Source organism: Zeugodacus cucurbitae, chromosome 3 (genome assembly GCF_028554725.1).
Source record: "Zeugodacus cucurbitae isolate PBARC_wt_2022May chromosome 3, idZeuCucr1.2, whole genome shotgun sequence".
In the NCBI taxonomy this organism is placed as follows: Eukaryota; Metazoa; Arthropoda; class Insecta; order Diptera; family Tephritidae; genus Zeugodacus; species Zeugodacus cucurbitae.
The window spans coordinates 50015173-50034859 of record NC_071668.1 but is presented as its reverse complement, the minus strand read 5'-3'; the positions used below and the strand labels follow the sequence as shown (position 1 = coordinate 50034859).

Below are 19687 nucleotides of genomic sequence, written 5' to 3'. Positions count from 1 at the left end.
TCAACTGAGCTGTCGAAGAAATAAAATAGTTAGCAATGGCTAAAGACCAGATTTCTATTCAGAATGAATATTAATGCAGAGCATATTAAACAGAAAGTGTGTAGCAGTGTTATTGTATCCATATAGGAAGCTTTTTTTGTTAAAATAATAATAATATAAATAATACTCTTAGTCTGATACCCACAGTAAAGTAATTCATTAACTTACCCCTTTTATTAGCAACAACAGTACAAATTCAAGCCTATTTGTACCTTAAGCTGCGATCTTTTAATACAAAATGTTAAAACATTGTTTCTGGGGCTCCATCGAGATTCATCAGTGGCGAAAAAATGCGAAAGTCCTTTCCATTAATTACATTTTTCTAAGAAATTATCAAACCAATGGAACCAGTATGTAGAACTGAGGGAATAAGATGAGATGAAAGATTATTGAACCTTAAATTTGCGAAAGCTGGATAGTCCAGTGGAAGTGTCAAAAGAATTATAAACCCTAGTACTGAGTGTACTGATTTTCTTGACATCTTGCGAATTTAGTCTCATCATTATAACTTGTGCTGATATCACAGCACTTTTTTTTTTTTGGGCCACAGTGTATTACGATTGGTATAAATTGTTCAAAGAGGGGCGAAAAGAAGTGAACGATTTGCCACGTTCAGGACGGCTTTCGACCTCTTCAACTGAAGAAAATGTTGACAAAATAAAGGAAATGATGCTCGAAAATTGTTATTATAGTTTGCGAGAGATAGCCCAAATAATGGACATGTCTCATGAGACCGCTCGTCATATTTTGGTTGATGTTTTGGGTATGCGGAAAGTCGCAGCGCGATTGGTGTCAAAATATCTGAATTTTCTTCAAAAAGGGAATCGCAGTAAGGTGGCTGAAGACATGCTTGAACTCGTAAATTCCGATCTAACGTTCATCGAACGCATCATAACTGGTGACGAGACATGCAATAAAAATTGACAACCTGAGAAAGAAAAAAAATTTGAAATATTCTCAGCGGGAAAATTTAAAATGAGAATTTCCGGGTACTTTTTGACAGAATATACAGTGGAACTTCCATAACTCGAACTTCTATATAACTAGAATATCTCCATGATTCGAGCTCTTGAATTGGCAATAGCGTTTAAAAGCCAAATTTCATACAAATTTCCTTCCCTAACTCAAATTAACTCGAAGGCAACTTTCATACAAATTACCTTCCATAAATCGAACTTTTTGGGCAGGACAAAACAAAATTTAAAATTTTACTATCGAGGCAGAATCTTAAAAGAGTCTCTCTATATCGTATGGAGGCAAACAAAAAATAGAATATTACACTTATGGATTGCATAAATCATCTAACAAAGGCATGGCATATAGACGTCAAGAGCCAATAACAGCAAACTGCAACATACAAAATTACAAAATACATCTTTTAACGCATGTACATAAAACTTTATGCGAAGTCAATAAATAGAACAGTGTATAAATCAATATTTTACAGTTGTTTGAAAATGTATATGTTTTAAGGAAAATTCTATAACTCGAAGTTTTTTTTGTAGATTATAGTGATTCGAGTTAGAGAAGTTCCACTGTATATTAGTTTTACTTTCCGAAGAACATCTTCGACTAAGTGTACTGATGAGTAAGCAAAGTAATCAAATTTTAATCAATATTCACTCCTCTTACAATTTACTCTTATAACCACATATTTGATTTAAATATATAGGCACATACTACTATATATCCAGATATTATACCCAATCAATAATAATTTTATGAAATTGAATAGCTTTATGGCCGAAATTGTTGGCATTTTGTAGGAACATTGGAATTAAATATATCGTAAGGAGAACAATACAATTGCCTAGCTTACGGAGTGCAGCTGGACAATTCGATGGTCCCACAGTTATTGATTTCAATTAACAAATTGCTGCATATTTTCGGGTGGAGAGAACTTCTTTGCGATTAAAACATTCCAATCAACAAGTGAATTTCAGACGAATACTCCTATGAATATGAAATGCTTCTGCAACATGTTAGCTAAAGTTTGTATTATATTACATTCTTATATGCACCAATATAAATGTATACAAAATAAATATGTAGTTAAATAATTGTGTACGCACATTGAATGCACAAGAACTTAATACGCATAATTTCATATGTCAGCATAGCATTGTTGTAAGGGCTTCCATTTATTGAATTTAAGTAATAAATTTTACTTAATACCATGAATGCCACATCCATTCTCAAGCCTTCACTTGTGGTGAAGCTTACTACTTTAAGCGGGTAAGGTTTTCATTTATTATTCAACGCTGAAAGCAATTTTCAGCCGAGTTTACAAAATACCAACTGACCTTTTAGAAAAACTAAACGGAACAGGGTATTCTCAGGGAACCCTCCCCTCACAGGGAAACCTCCCGAATAATCTAAGGGCTACTTGACTGAAATCATTTTATCGAATCTTTCTAATCTGTTAAACAAAGCGACTTAAATAAAAAAATATATTGAAAGCTGGATCCCAACTACCAATTGCAGGAAACCTGCGAAATAAATTGTGCTCTGATCTGACCTCAATGTCTTCACAGCAGATCAGTAAATACAGAACAGCTAAAAGTTTCAGTTTGATTAGCTTGAGAAACTTTCAATGATGTCTAATACTTATTCAAATAGCACCATATTACGTTAAACTGAATGAAACCCTTTCTAGTCAATTTAAGAAAATTACCCCTTTAGCGGTATATATTCCACAATTATATTAGGTATATTTTTATATACAAGCCACCTTAGGAAGATAATAATATTCTTCTAAATTGGCTTCTGATGCATACAATATTTTAAATACCAACACCAAAACACATCCCGAATTTAGAGAAAAAGTGAGCTCCATATAACTAAGGAGTCTAAGTTAGGTTCAAGGAGGCTTATGCCCCCTAAGTAGATCAACCCGAAGACTATTTTATGCATAATATAATGTCATATTTCAAAAAAATAACCAAACCGAATGGCTTTATTAAGATATTATTCACATTCATCCTTATCTTCAGGAGTAGACACAATATAACAATACTGTAATAGTTGTATAGTTTCCGTTCCCCCATACCACGAAACTCATATGAGTTTTATCAAGAAATAGCTCGATGAACGCGGGTGAATATTGAAGTAGCTCAGAGGTAATATCCTAGTTATCGGAGGTAAAACATACCTCAAAGTAAAAGGTCGTACTTCCCAGTAGATCTACGTAAAATAAACTATGATATATGCGTTTATATTCCTTGATTGAGCTGAAAAACAATTAGCCAATTTATCTCTGAACTATGTACATATTAACGTAGGTAGCGCTCTCTTCAATATAATCGCAAACCATCATTAGTACTCAGAATTTGATGAATCTGAAGAAGCATATGATCATTAACAGTGCATCACTGCTGTAAAAACATCCCCACATTCAATTTCGTTGTAATTTTGTTAACTAAACATTCTATTATCTGTAGTCGCACGCTAAAGTGGCCCCTAATGTGTTAACGCCAGGAGGACTTACCAAACAGAATTCAGATTTTGTAGACGACTTTTACACACTCACACATATATTTTGTAATTTCCATTTACTTTGCTATTATTTGCTCTTCACCACTTCGGTATTGACAAACTGACCACTTTCACCAATATATCCGACCTCCCAACTCGTTTAACCCGTTATTCTGTTTACACAAAAGAGAATTTACTTTCCTTTTGATTTGCCAACAAAAACAAAAAAAAAAAACTTTTGGACTATCAATTTCGCAAATTTGATAATTGCCTGCAACAATTTTGTCAATTACCATTTATGGCTTCTAGTGTTTGAAAACGACTGCATATGTGTGTGTGTGTGCATGTACATGTGCGCTTTCGTTGGTGGTTGTACTACAGAGTTGGATGCTAGATTGAGCAAATCAAACAATGGCATGACGGGAAATCAAAACGCGCAGTAATTTTATTATCGTCAAAGTTTGAAAAGTTTAATTGTTTACGCAATAAAGTAATTTGCCAGAGATGTGCATCGCTTGAAATTTGTTGAAATCAAATTTGCTGAAATTTAAGCGGTTTAGTAGTGAGTATGGCTATAGGCGTTTAGAAAATTATTTTCGTTTTATAAAATATCATTTTTGATTTTTGCTTCAGCTGTTTATTATTACACGCTAAGCGAAGCGATTTTAGTGCATTATACGAACTCAGCATTCTTGGAAGCAAGGGGAAAGATTGAGAATTAAATAATTTTGGTTGTTCTAATTTAAGATTGGCTTAGGTTTGGTGCACAATTCTTAGAAACAGCACTTAATTCTAATTAGTTCTTAAAAGAGAAAAGGACTGAAAATAGGGGAAGAGGCATGTGCAGAGAGGTGGTAAGTAGAACGATATCATTATTTTTATCATCAACAAATAAAGTCATACGAGTGCTAAAAAGCTTCTTCACAGGTACATTGCCAATAAATAAAGTATACGAATATGGAGATGGGTTAAACACTAAAGTGGGAACCTTTGGAGTTTTAAAAATAATATTATCTACAATTATTCAATTATCTACGATGTTTTACTATAAATGAGATAATGAGGTGAATATAAGGTAAACAGTCATAAGCTGCTGTAAATATTAAGTACCTTAATTTTTCGAAATGTTTTCAAATTCTCGAAGGAGCTCATAATTATTATAAATCACTTTCTTACTTCGGGTTTTAGTGAAAGGCTCCGAATGTTAACTGTTCAACTTTTATTTAAAATTGAGTCAAACTTAAAGTTACGTATACACCATGGTACCTCGCAAGCCAGTGGAGCAGGATATTTGGTGACGAATATTGTTTTTAATATAATTATAAAGGAGGCTCATTTCTGATAATAGAAAGCGATTTCGTAATATGAGGGAAATCCTTGGGCTTATCGAGTCACCCCATCCATTGGACACAAAGTCTTAACTGTAGAAGATTTGCAAAATGTGTATTTCGCTTCTCTTTCACCAAGACAACGTTTCATTCACCATGTGATATGACCGATAAATTCAAGAATAGTTTCCCACACACCTATTTGCCAGATTTGGCCCCATGCAACTATTTTTCATGCAAATAAGATCAGTATAAAAAGAAACGCCTTTGTTGATGGTGTCTTCATATTTTCGAATCTGTATCGAAATGTTGGAAGACAGTTACAACAAACTCATTACCCAATATGGTGAATATGTAGTAGAATAAAACTGTGTCCTCATTCAAGAATATGATGTTTCATTGTTAATGCATTTATTTTTCAGCGCATGTATAATAAGTATAAATACCTCATGATGCCCTCCATTAAACAAATGAGACATTTCCGCCACAGATCGTAAACTGGTACAATTTTTCCAATCTATTTTACTGTAATCCAGTTCCTTTATGCAATTCACTTTCATTGCTAGCTGATTAAATATAATGTGACGCTAGTAAACTCAATATATTCGGAATGGCTTTTTCGATTATGGAAAGGCTTCAAAAGGGTTATAAAGAAATACTTCTAATCTAAATGAAATGCTCTAATAGATGCTTCTAGAGATCTAACACCTGTTTGTTTGTTAGTTATGTAATAACATTATGGAAGTTTATAGATTGTAGAAATATCACATATAGATATAAGGCTAATATATAAGACCTTAACAATTTGAAATATTTTACTGTTTCATTTTTAATGAAATCCAATAATGTTCAGACACAACCTAAGCACAAATGTACAAATTCAATATATCAGTTTGTCACCATGTATATACAAAATATTAACCTAAATTTTAACGAGTGACTGAGTAGGACCTCGTGCATTTCCATATGTCATATGCCTGTGAACAGTTGGAGCGCTGTTTTTAGCATTTTCTAACTACGAGTAACATATGGTAGCGCTATTTTCCATATGCCAGCTTGCTAACTAGTTTCCACAAGTGCATATACACATATGTTTTGTACTTATATATATATGTACACACGTCCGGAGACACATTTTTATTTGATGTCTATGGTTTTTATACACCAGCAAGTTCAAAGTCCATTTCAACTGCTCATTCGTATGTTTGCCACCATATTAGCAGTGCCTGAATGTTTGCTATACCATATACATACGTATATTATTTTAGAGTATATGCATATCCAGTAGGAAAATGAACATAAGGAAACAAAATTTAATTTTTAAATAAATTGCTTTGCTTTTTTTAATATAGTGGACGATATTCAAGAGTTCTGATCAAGCATGATGTCGGGTAATTCGCTTTGATTTAAAAACTAAGATTTGAAATCAGTAGTCAAATCACGAACCTTTTTTTGGTAGTCATGAAATGCTTAATGAGTAGCCTTGAACTATATTTTAAAATATTAAAAAAATTAAGAAACAACCTAACAATGCTACCAAAACCTTTAGGAAATTCTTTTAATACTCAAGACACATACCCGAATTGGAGTTTTAGATAGGACGATCCACTTATTTGTCATTCTCAATCACTTTTCTTCAAAGTGGAGATAATCTAGACAGCTTGGTCTGCATAAAGCAAAAATGAGCGAAACGGAATAGCCAAAGTCAAAAAATGTGGTATAAAGAAAATAATAATAATTACGGCGGGAAAATTCATTAAATTGATCTAAAGAAAAGATAGAACGAAAATTAGGACAGTCGAAATGTCATTAGGGGACCTCACCGTATTCTAGAAGCCAATTGGACATTCATCACTCAGAAGTCAATATATGCAAATTCACGTCAACAAGTAAGACCAAGATAACTAAAACATATACATAACTAGAAAAACCAGAGCAGAATGATTTCGTGAGTTGATAGAGAATATGAAACTGTCTCCAATTATCTGACCAATAGGATACCCTTTTATAAGTTCACCTAGTTCTCACCGATTACAACCAGGCAACTATATGTGTTTCTCAATATTATTACGAATTTTTTGCTGATTTGAATTAATTTATCTCTACATGGAACATTTTTATCGTAAAAGTAACCACGCAAACAAATATAAAATCCATGGGGAAGCTCAACGCAAATGCGCCCACCGAAAAGTGGCCATAAAAAAGGCAAAACGCCATCACACATGAAACATTTCACGGTTGACCTCTTCACTCTCCCTTAAGAGTGTGTGCTCGCCGCCCACAAAGCTGCCCTAGTATGTGCAGGGCCAACTGGCAAATATGCATGTTACACTAGTTGGCCAGTTAGGCGACTGATGACTTGTTGGGTCCAGTGCGTTTTTAGGATTTTTGCTGTCACAATGATTTCGCCTGACATTGTCAGACGAGTAACCGTTTAAATTTGCAGCTCGCACAGTTCATCGGCTGTGCGCCAAACACAGAACCCTTCTCGAGTGGGATAACTGCAACGGACCGATATAGTCGTGCTCGTGCTTGAATATTCGTGGTCTTGATATTATTCAGTGATTCGGCTTCCAGTAGGCGATTTTTCATGCGCCGCTGCATTTGTTTTGCACACTTCACTGTTTTATAGAGCGATATGAATGTACATATGTGTGTGTGAAGCGTGGTATTATTGCGTGCGATTTTCGGCCATCGATATCCTTTGTTTTTATTCAAGTTAATTCTTTTTAGCCGTGTCTGCTTCTCTATTGTAAATGGTCAGCGGCGGCAGCGGTTCGCATATGGTGATAATTCGAAAGTGATAGGCAAACAATCGTTTAAATTCAAATTGACAATTTGTTTAAGCAATTTTCCGGTCGTGTTCATTTGCTGGCATGCCAACCTACTCAAAAGTATTCATATCCATTTGGGAGAGTTTTTACGGTTGGAGAACTACAGTAGTTTGCGTGTGAGTTTTTATGTATGAATTAAATATATATGTATTTATGTGTATAATCATATATATATATATCAAATATGATTTTCCTGAAAGCAATTAATTTAATTTTTTAAAGTAACAGTTTTAGAGCCAACGAATGTTTGATCTTTTTTACCAGATACGGGTTTTTCTTTTATTTATGTAAAACTGTAAATAGCAAGCAAATATACAATGTAAATAAACACATAATGAAACAAGTAAGGAAGGGCTAAGTTCGGGTGTAACCGAACACTTTATTCTCTCGCAATTTATTGATGTAATTTTATAAAGATAACACAATTCGACCCATATATTCGGTATAAAGTTCAACAGAATAACGAAAATCATCATAAATAGTATATGGGGACTGAGGTAATTCCTAAGGAAGTTATGACCCGTTTTTTACCATTTCAGGTACAGAGAGAAACTGTTATAAGAAAAAAATTCAGAGGGAATGAATTACATAAAAATATCTGAGGGATTTACCTATATTTTCGGTGAAAAATTAACCTTAGGCACTGAGTTTTTCATGTTCGATATCAGGGGCCTTGAAAAGTCATGGTTCGATTTTGAAAATTTTTCCACAAGTGATGTCACAGCTCAAATACAGTATTTGTGTAATGTTTTATTCCGCTATCTTCATTTGTTCCTAATGTATATATGTATTATAAAGTGAACGAATCAAAAGAATTCAAAATTGAGTTATATGGGAATTAGACGTAGCTGTGAAGCGATTTGGCAAATTTTCACAACATATTATTGAGAGGTAAGGAAACTATCACAAACCAAGTTTCATTGAAATCGGTCAAGTAGTTCCTGAGATATGGTTTTTGACCCATAAATGGGCGACGCCACGCCCATTTTCCGTTTTGTAAAAAAATGGACGGACGTTCCATTAAGATTAATACCTGCAATGTATTTTATTAACAAATCCAATAAGAAATTATCTTGAAATTAATTACTAGAAATAATGGTATAAAGGTGAAATATTAAAGGCAAAAATATACAGAAATGGATAAACATTAGGGGTGTTCTACGTTATAAGGAGATTTTTGAAATAGTGTTTTAAGTTAACAGAATGGGCTAATTTCTTTCCTTTTTATGTAAAAATGTTTAAAAAAAAATTTGGGGACAATCGGATGATGGGAAGACGGCGCGGAAACGTTTTTAAATTAAAAATTGCCTTCCTATAGGAAAAAACAAGTTTTTTGTATTCAAGAATCAATTTTTCTTTTAGTGTATTTATTAAATGAATATGTATGCTTTAATATGTCTCAACTAGCACGATATAAAGAATAATTTTAATAATATTTTGTTCTTATTTCGAGTGAAAAAACGGTAAATAATATTTTTTTATCGCGCCATCGTCTTAACTGTCGATTGCTTTATTTTTGCAACATGAACCAGCAATATTTGCAAAAATAAAAAACGTACGACTGCAGACTTTGGTAACGGTATTTTTGGGCAGCGAAATAAAACGGTAAATGGACTGTGTTCTTTTTAATACGCTTTTATTAGCTTCACTTGTTTCAATAATTGTCACTCTCGTTTGTTTGGCATTTGAAATCAGATGTGTTAATTTGTGCGAAATTGTGATTATTTAATAAAAAACAGAAATGAGTGAATTACCAGCAACTGCGAGTACATTACATATACAAACACGACAACGTTCTGAACAAGTTGTGAATATTGAACTAATTGGAAGAATTTCTCATCAGATAACAGGTGCTAAACTACCATCGAACAAACAAGTACTGCAATTACTATTTTACAACATTATATTTGTGTATCGGCAATTGAGAGAAAGTGCAAAATTAACAATAAATGCTGTATTAATATTTTGGCAACAAGCTCGACAAAGGATGTAGCTAGGTGTGTCGATAAATTAGAATCTCTGTACAAATTATGGCAGAAGATTCAAAAAACCGTACCAAATAAGAGATCTGATGTTCAGAAAAAAATTGTTGAAGACTTTTCTGCAGAATTGGATAATTTGTTTGACATTGCTCATAGAGATGCCTTACAAAACATGCGTATTAGCGAAGACAAGGAATTTTTGATTCTACAAAGTCAAAAAGGTCGGCCTGGTAGCATGGCCGGTGCTGACATGGTATTGTATCGGCGACAAAACAGAGCAGATCACCGCATTGAGAAAGAAATGTCTAGGAAAAGGAAACATCAACAAATGTCGGAAGTGAATCGTAAGTTTATCAAATGAAATTAATTTTATTTATAGTGGTAATGGTCAATTTTAAAATGATATTGTATAGTCGAACTCAACGAACTCGACGATTTTGGTATGGACTATGAAGAAGATATTGGTGACAGTGAGCCTGAAGTAGCGGAAACCAATGTGAAAAAAAATACAAAACACACTGCTTCAACTTGTACTAACAGGGGAAGAAAACATTTTATCACACCGCGATTGCTTTCAGCACTTGATAGCGCCAAAGTAAGCGATGGAAAGGCGATGCACATTCTGATGGCGACTGCAGAAGCATTGGGCCATTGCACTAGCGACTTGGTAGTCAATCGTTCTACTCTCCATAGACTGAGGGAAGAGCATCGCAGAAAAGAATCACAGAGGATTCAAGAGAGTTTTATTGACAAAGTATACCATGATTGAAAATATACGTATAGGTTATTTAAATACTAATAATATCCTATTCTAGCTAAGTGATACACAAGCAATGGTCGTCCACTGGGATGGTAAAGTATTGCCAGATCTAATTGGAAAAATAAAAGTTGAGCGAATTGCAGTGCTTGTTAGTTATAATGGCGAATCCAAATTTCTAGGCGCTCCAAAACTTATATCTGCCACTGGTGAAGATATAGCTATAGCCGTTTTTGATACACTTAGTAAATGGAATATTTTAGATCGCGTAGAAGGCATGTCTTTTGACACCACGTCCACTAATACTGGTCCAATAAATGGAGCATGCGCTCAATTGCAACGCATGTTAGGAAGAAATTTGTTGACGTTACCATGCCGTCACCACATTCTAGAAATATACTTGCGTAGTGTATTCGACCTGCATTTCAAAGTGACTCAAGCACCAGAAGTCTCAATTTTCGAGAGATTTGCCAAAGCCTGGCCAAATATTGACACTTCATCATTTAAGAGTGGGCTCGACTGTGGAGATATAAAATCTCATATAAGTGATGGCATCTGCAATGACATCAAACAATTTTGTCATTCACAATTACAAAAAACGTTTGTTCGTGCTGACCACGAAGAATTTTTACGTCTAGTACTTACATTTCTTGGTGACAATGGTGGTAAATTTAAAACTCCCGGAGTTACAAGTCATGCACGTTGGATGTCAAAGGGAATATATTCCTTGAAAATATTTCTGTTTCGTGATCAATTTCACTTGAGTAAAGCTGAATTAAAAGGTTTAAGTTAAATTGCTTGTTACTAATGATACAGCGGAAAGAGGTATTACATTTATAAAGGATTTCAATACTATTCTTACAAATAAAGAAGAAGAAAAACAGTTCCTCCTAAGTCCTAATATAAGTCCTATAAAAAATCAGAATTAATTTAAGTTTTAATATTTCTAGATGTATTAAATAAATTGATATGAACAAAAATATTTCCTTGAAGTAGTAGTTTTAAGTTAATATAATGAAAAAAATTGGAGAAAAATAATACACTAAAAGAAAAATTGATTCTTGAATACATAAAACTTGTTTTTTCCTATAGGAAGGCAATTTTTAATTTAAAAACGTTTCCGCGCCGTCTTCCCATCATCCGATTGTCCCCAAATTTTTTTTTAAACATTTTTACATAAAAAGGAAAAAAAATAACCCATTCTGTAAACATAGAATACATTTTGAATTTTAAGGACAGGTCTAATAAACATATTTCATATTTGATGACTGAACATAAACTGATTCAAATAAATAAGAGGGTAAAGAAAGGCTAAGTTCGGGTGCAACTGAACATTTTATACTTTCGCAATTTATTGATATAGTTTTATTAAGATAACAGAATAACGAAAATCATCATATATAGTATATGAGGCCTGAGACCGATTTCATTAATTTTCACCACCAAGGTACACTATATCCAAGACTATAAGCTCACTACGTTTTGCTAAGATATCTCACATATTAGAAGAAAAAGATTATCTCTGCATTAAATTATGTACCGTATTTCATTGAAATCGGTGGAATAGTTCCTGATATATGGTTGTTGACACATAAGTGGGCGATGCCACGCCCATTTTTCATTTTCTTAAGTCTTAGTGCAGCTTCCTTCTGCCATTTCTTCCTTAAAATTTAGTGTTTCATTAGTGAGTGCGTTGCACTTTTAGTAATTTTCAACATAACCTTTGGTGAACGTGGTTATTATCCAATTTCAACTATTTTCATGGTGCGTGATGAGTTACGTAAGGAAAACGACTGCAGAGAGATAGACCAAGCTTTATTGGTTTGTGAGATATACACAAAAACCCAATTTGTGAACAGCGTGGCCCCGCTCCCAAAAAATTACATTCTAATATCTCTCTTCCTATCCGTTGCACGGACGGACATACAGACATCCGGATTTTAACTCGTCTCGTCATCCTGATCATTTTGATATATATAACCCTATGTCTAACTTGTTTAGATTCATGACATACAAGCAACCGTTATTGTGAACAAAACTATTATACTCGCTTTAGCAGCTTAGAGCATAAAAATAGTATTCCTGCATTGATTATGGGTATTTTTAAGAGTTTTCAAAAGACTTGGAAGAGGTTATTATTCAGTGGAAAAATATCGCGCTGAACGTGGCTAAACGCGATGGAAGAATTAATTTATTAAATATTTCGGTTTTTGTAATGTCTACTAGAGACAAGAAGGACAGAAACATCAGAGTCATGACGGATAGTGAACAGAGAATTTATAAAAGATTTGATTCGAATGTTACAAATGGTAGGTTATTTTTGACGTCATATTAAAGAGCTTTATTATTTTACTGTACTTACGAAATTGGGTGGGGATGAAAAAAAAAATAAAATTTTAATTCTTCTAAAGCTAGATTACGCCTTTCTACCCATTGTACAAGAGTGACCAATTTTCAAATGGCTTTCGCAATGACACTCGAAAGAGCTTTAATACTAAATTAAATTAAAATAAATGTTTTGGCTTTCAAATAATATTTAGTACACAAATTTTTATATATTTTATTAGCATATGCATCATTGCCTTCGAATGCATTTATTCGCAAATAAATATGTAATATATATGTATATGTGTATATAATTGCATGCAATATGCTTTTTAATTCACATGCAGCAGATGTTGCCTTCACTGTAATGATGTTGGCAGTGAAAAAACAAGAAACGACAATGTGAAATCGACCGTGAAAGCACAAACAAGCAACGAGCCATGGCGATACATATACGCACTTGCATTGCACACGTGTATTCATGTGTGTGAGTATTTATGTAAATTAAAATTTCCAATACTTTGTAATTCGTTCAACGCTTACAGGAAACAGCAAAGAACAGGCGCAAAGTGACAAATATTCACTAACACTTTGAATCGTACATATTCGCTTTTACAGTTTTGAATGTGAATATATGTATATTTATTTTTTACAGCGGTAAAAATTAACGCAATTAATACTAGTATGCATATACATACATATGTATAAACTGTGTATAAGTACTTTTGTAGTTGTTGTATGTACATAAACTACCCATCAGAGTGCTGTATATTTGTGTGGGAGCATTTCCTTAAAACCAAAAGTGTAAAAACCTCGTAAGAATCAGTAAGTAAATTTTTAATTTAAAATTAGGAACAGTTATCTTTGCTTTAAAGTAGAGCGAAACATCACTAACGTCGTGATGAATTTGGTGAGAATACTTCTCTAGCAGTCATCATAATATTTGGTCAGGAAATACAGATCCTAATAAAATGCACTTGAAAAATTCCATAAATTTTAACTTTTATGCAATTTGAAAAGCGATTTCTAACTCCGAATCACCAAAATACTTTACAATTGTTTCGAATTATTAAAAACTATAGACAGTAAAATGTACCTTTTTTTTCTGCTAGTGTCGTCTAGCAATTGCTCTTGAAGACTGAAATGTAATAGCTCGATTAAAACGCTTATTAAGATCGATTTATCATACAAAATAAAATCTACATTTTATTTTTAATTGAATTTTAATCGACTTGAAAACCAAATGCAACTCTGCGACAAAGACATACGATATACATTCTTTGTAAGCGATTGGCTGAATTTTTTTTCAAAAAAAGGTTTCTCAATAAAAATTTTAATTGATCAATTAATTTGGTTGTCTAAAAACGCTATATTACTTGACTCTAATAAACTTCAATTTAATCCTACTTGTGATCTAACTTAAAGGGAATTGGAAAATCGACAAACTATGTGTTTCATTCCTCCCTCCTCATAGAATATTTTATACTTTCGAAGCTTTTCGGAAACCTAATTTCAAGAAGGTTTAAAATTTACTATAGAGAGAATGAAGCCTATTTTATACTTTCGAAGCTTTTCGGGAACCTTATTTCAAGAATGTCTCAAATTTACTATAGAGGGAATGAAGACTCGGAATGTTCGATATTTGTAAATATATTATAAAAACATATTTTTTCGTTTCGCAAGCAATTTATATTTTCAAATTTGTGGTACTGGGTACGCGTAGGTGTATGCCATATATTTCAAATATGAGTGTATATATGTAAATCTACATACATATATGCTACAGTGTACAGTTCAGTGTTTTTGTTGAGTGTCGAATATTGCATGCAACGCGGCATCAACAACAGGAATGCCATTTGTGATAAAATAAAATTTATGAGTTTAAATACGAATGTTTTTATATACAATATTGTGTAATTTTTATGTAATTCATGGTGGACTGATACATACACATGTGCGGGAAAAATTGTATAGCGAGTAAATCATAAAATTAAAGTGAACTGATATTTTGAAATATTCTTAAATTGTTTCAGTTAATAAAAAATATAAGAGAGTTCTCTCCAACAGTGGTCGTTTCTTATAAAGTATTGTAATAGTTTTCTCTCACAAGATGAATTTCGTTGTGAGAAAGATTAACAAATTTTTATACTCTCGCAACAAAGTTGCTACGAGAGTATTATAGTTTTGTCCACATAACGGTTGGTTGTAAGTCCTAAAACTAAACGAGTTAGATATAGGGTTATATATATCAAAATGATCAGGGTGACGAGAAAAGTTCAAATCCGGATGTCTGTCTGTCCGTCCGTCCGTCCGTGCAAGCTGTAACTTGAGTAAAAATTGAGATATCTTAATGAAACTTGGAACACGTGTTCCTTGGCACCATAAGAAGGTTAAGTTCGAAAATCAGCAAAATCGGACCACTGCCACGCCCACAAAATGGCTAAAACCGAAAACACATAAAGTGCCATAACTAAGCCATAAATAAAGCTATGGAAATAAAATTTGGTATGAAGGATCGCACTATGAAGAGGCATATTTGGATGTAATTTTTTTGGGGAAGTGGGCGTGGCCCCGCCCCACATAGGTTTTTTATATATATCTCGCAAACCAATAGAGCTATATAAACCAAACTTTCTGCAGTCGTTTTTTTAGCCATTTCCTTATACAGTCCAAAAATGACAGAAATCGGATAATAACCACGCCCCCCTCCCATACAAAGGTTATTTGAAAATTACTAAAAGTGGGTTAGATCACTAACCAAAAACGTCAAAAACACTAAATTTCACATAGGAAATGGCAGATAGATGCTACACTCAGATTTTTTTACAAAATGGAAAATGGACGTGGCGTCGCCCACTTATGGGTCAAAAACCCTATCTCAGGAACTACTCGACCGATTTCAATGAAACTTGTTTTGTAATAGTTTCCTTACATCCCAATGATATGTTGTGAAAATAGGCCAAATCGCTTCACAACCACGCCTACTTCCTATATACCAGAACTTTGAAGACAATCTGAATCGTTAACTTTACAATGTATAACGTAAGCACTAGTGAAGATATCGATGCAGAACTTTGCACAAATACTACGTTTATAGTGTGGCAGCCCCATTCTAAAAATCACCGAAATCGGACCATAGGTTGTCAAGGCCCCATATAGCGAACATGAGGACCTCGGTACTTCTAACCTAATATTAGGGTTTCCAACTTTCAATGGACTTTATACAATTTATATGTCGAATATGTGGGTCAAATTGTGTATTATATAATATTAATAAAGTTAAATAAATAAATTGCGAGAGTATAAAATGTTCGGTTACACCCGAACTTAGCCCTTCCTTACTTGTTGTAAGTAGATCCTTCTAAGAACGCGGCGCATTTATTTGTTTACTGTATTTAGTTCGCTATAAGAAACTGAAACAACATACGACTATCGAGTTTCAAAATTAACCAATGCAACAAATGTTATCAGTCGTAAATCACGTCTTCTATTTCGGCAGATCAATTATGCAGAAATTTAGAGTTATCGCCAACACAAACATTAGTAAAGAATTTACTCCAAACCATTAAGTAATTAAATAAAAGGAAATTATCAAAGTTTTGGTTTTTGATGCACAGAGAGTATAAAAGTTTTGTTTGCGTTTATTTGTACCTAACTTAAAACTAAATGAGCTAGATATAGAGTAATATATGGGTGATTCTACGATAAGAGGTAACTTGTGCGCCAATCAACTTAAAGTATTGTTTTTGTCCTTTATGTTGTTATTTTTTTAAACGAATCACATCATATTAATGTAGTGTATTAAATAACATTACAATTTAAATAACATTAAAAAGTGCTTAAGGTTAACAATACTAATCGCGAAATCCGTTTGAACGCTGTAGTTTTTTAGACACCGATTGTGCTGTGTACTGGATTCGCAAACTGATGTTGTCTCTCCCCTGGCAATTCATATAACGTATACTATTAATTTAATTTATTTGCCTTTATTGTCCTAAATTACTAATACTGTGATAATTAAAATGAAATAAATAATTAACCCAAAAAATAATTCAGTCAATTAAAACAATTAAAATTTTCATGAAAACGTCTCTCCTCTGCCGTATTTCCCCTGGCAAAATAACTGCCAGGGGAGAGAGTTAGATACCAGGGTAGTTACTATTAATCATGACAGCCGGGCCGGAAGTCGTGAGCTGCTTGAGTCTTGATACTTTCTTGCGTGAACTTCTGAACATGACCCCTTCCCCGTCTCCAGTCATCACCAGCATCAAAAAAACCAAAAATATTAGCCTCGCAATCCAACGCCGAATCGCTCTTACCAATATCTATCTAGTTTGGACTGAGTGGATATTTAAATGTTAAAGTCCTCTCTTGATGAACCAAAACCAAACTCTACAAATCCATCATTCATTATTTATTATGATCTTTATTTCTGTTTTATAGTGCAGAAGCATGGACGATGTCCACATCCGATGAGACGGCACTAGGAGTTTTCGAGAAAAAGGTTTTTCGCAAGATTTAGGGTCCTCAGAACATTGGCAGCGGCGAATACACACAAACGATGGAACGATGAGCTGTACGATTTATACGACGATACTGACATAGTTCAGCGAATAAAAAGACAGAGGCTACGTTAGCTGAGTCATGTTGTTCGAATGACGAAAGCGCTTCAGCTTGGAAAGTGTTCGATGCAGTACCCGTTGGTGGAAGAACAGGAACATAAGCCCTTCATTCCGTTGGAAAAACCAAGTAAAAAGTGACGTGGTTTCTATTGGAATTTCCAATTGGCGCCAAACAGCAAAAAGGAGAGATGACTAGCGCGCTCAAATACATTCGCCTATAATCGCATAAGCGGTGCAAACGTCAAATATGTACATAAAGGGTGATTTTTTAAGAGCTTGATAACTTTTTAAAAAAAAAAAACGCATAAAGTTTGCAAAATCTCATCGGTTCTTTATTTGAAACGTTAGATTGGTTCATGACATTTACTTTTTGAAGATAATTTCATTTAAATGTTGACCGCGGCTGCGTCTTAGGTGGTCCATTCGGAAAGTCCAATTTCGGGCAACTTTTTCGAGCATTTCGGCCGGAATAGCCCGAATTTCTTCGGAAATGTTGTCTTCCAAAGCTGGAATAGTTGCTGGCTTATTTCTGTAGACTTTAGACTTGACGTAGCCCCACAAAAAATAGTCTAAAGGCGTTAAATCGCATGATCTTGGTGGCCAACTTACGGGTCCATTTCTTGAGATGAATTGTTCTCCGAAGTTTTCCCTCAAAATGGCCATAGAATCGCGAGCTGTGTGGCATGTAGCGCCATCTTGTTGAAACCACATGTCAACCAAGTTCAGTTCTTCCATTTTTGGCAACAAAAAGTTTGTTAGCATCGAACGATAGCGATCGCCATTCACCGTAACGTTGCGTCCAACAGCATCTTTGAAAAAATACGGTCCAATGATTCCACCAGCGTACAAACCACACCAAACAGTGCATTTTTCGGGATGCATGGGCAGTTCTTGAACGGCTTCTGGTTGCTCTTCACCCCAAATGCGGCAATTTTGCTTATTTACGTAGCCATTCAACCAGAAATGAGCCTCATCGCTGAACAAAATTTGTCGATAAAAAAGCGGATTTTCTGCCAACTTTTCTAGGGCCCATTCACTGAAAATTCGACGTTGTGGCAGATCGTTCGGCTTCAGTTCTTGCACGAGCTGTATTTTATACGGTTTTACACCAAGATCTTTGCGTAAAATCTTCCATGTGGTCGAATAACACAAACCCAATTGCTGCGAACGGCGACGAATCGACATTTCACGGTCTTCAGCCACACTCTCAGAAACAGACGCAATATTCTCTTCTGTACGCACTGTACGCATTCGTGTGGTTGGTTTAATGTCCAATAAAGTAAACTGAGTGCGAAACTTGGTCACAATCGCATTAATTGTTTGCTCACTTGGTCGATTATGTAGACCATAAATCGGACGTAAAGCGCGAAACACATTTCGAACCGAACACTGATTTTGGTAATAAAATTCAATGATTTGCAAGCGTTGCTCGTTAGTAAGTCTATTCATGATGAAATGTCAAAGCATACTGAGCATCTTTCTCTTTGACACCATGTCTGAAATCCCACGTGATCTGTCAAATACTAATGCATGAAAATCCTAACCTCAAAAAAATCACCCGTTATATACGAAATATATATAAATAAGATCAGTTTCGCCAGACTCTCCCCATGCCAGATTTTCTTTTGAAAGGGCAGAGGATATATTACGTCTTTAAAAAGTTTAAATGTTTTGCCCTTACGTGAGAAGATAAATAAAAGGGACAAAAATCATAATATAGAGGTTTCATGAAAAAAATTCAAAGTTTTGCTTTGGCCGTATTCTCTATGCAATTGAAACAGAGTCCGTCCGTCTATCCGTTCGTGAAAGCTATAACTTGAGTCAAAATTTAGATATTTTGATTAAACTTGGTATATGTGTTTCTTGGTCCCACTGCCACGCCCACAAAATGGCGAAAACCGAAAAGATATACTTTATATCTAAGTATAAGCCTATAAAAGATTGAAAAAAAAAAAAATAAAATTTAGTACAAAGAAGCGCATTGTTCGGATAAAAGTATATATGACGTCTTTTCCAAAAAAAGGTGCATTTTCAAATTTCGCGGACTACGTACAATTATTCCGATTATCAACTTTTTTATTTTGTTATGTTGGTATACACGTCTCGAACATATGTTCAGAGATCCAGATATACATATGTATATCATATTTATTTTGTTTGTGAGAGACATAAAAGTTAGACGTGATTTGCGTGTTCTGTGGTTTCCCGCTACCGAAAAAAATTTATCAAAGAATTTGCGTTGAATTTTTTAAGGAAAATTGATTTAAAACTTGAAATGTTGACAGTGACATACTGTGTGTATACTCTGAAACAAACAAATATTTAC

At 34.1% G+C, this 19687-nt stretch overlaps 1 protein-coding gene across 1 annotated transcript; it reads left to right on the top strand.

Annotated features, from left to right (window-relative positions):
- The first annotated feature begins 9815 nt into the window (after window positions 1-9815).
- On the top strand, window positions 9816-11207 carry LOC128920326 (uncharacterized). Its single transcript, XM_054227409.1, has 4 exons — window positions 9816-10001; window positions 10071-10411; window positions 10473-10623; window positions 10678-11207. Exons 1-4 carry the CDS (start codon window positions 9830-9832, stop codon window positions 11205-11207), a joined length of 1194 nt encoding a protein of 397 aa, XP_054083384.1. The 5' UTR covers window positions 9816-9829.
- The last annotated feature ends 8480 nt before the right edge of the window (window positions 11208-19687 follow it).

Bases quoted from the DNA above. Each gene is read 5' to 3' on its own strand.
- LOC128920326 (XM_054227409.1), top strand. From the start codon at position 9,830: ATGCGTATTAGCGAAGACAAGGAATTTTTGATTCTACAAAGTCAAAAA. The intron at 10,412-10,472 runs GTATACCATGAT...ATCCTATTCTAG, and splicing joins AAGAGAGTTTTATTGACAAA to CTAAGTGATACACAAGCAAT. The intron at 10,624-10,677 runs GTGAAGATATAG...GGAATATTTTAG, and splicing joins AAAACTTATATCTGCCACTG to ATCGCGTAGAAGGCATGTCT.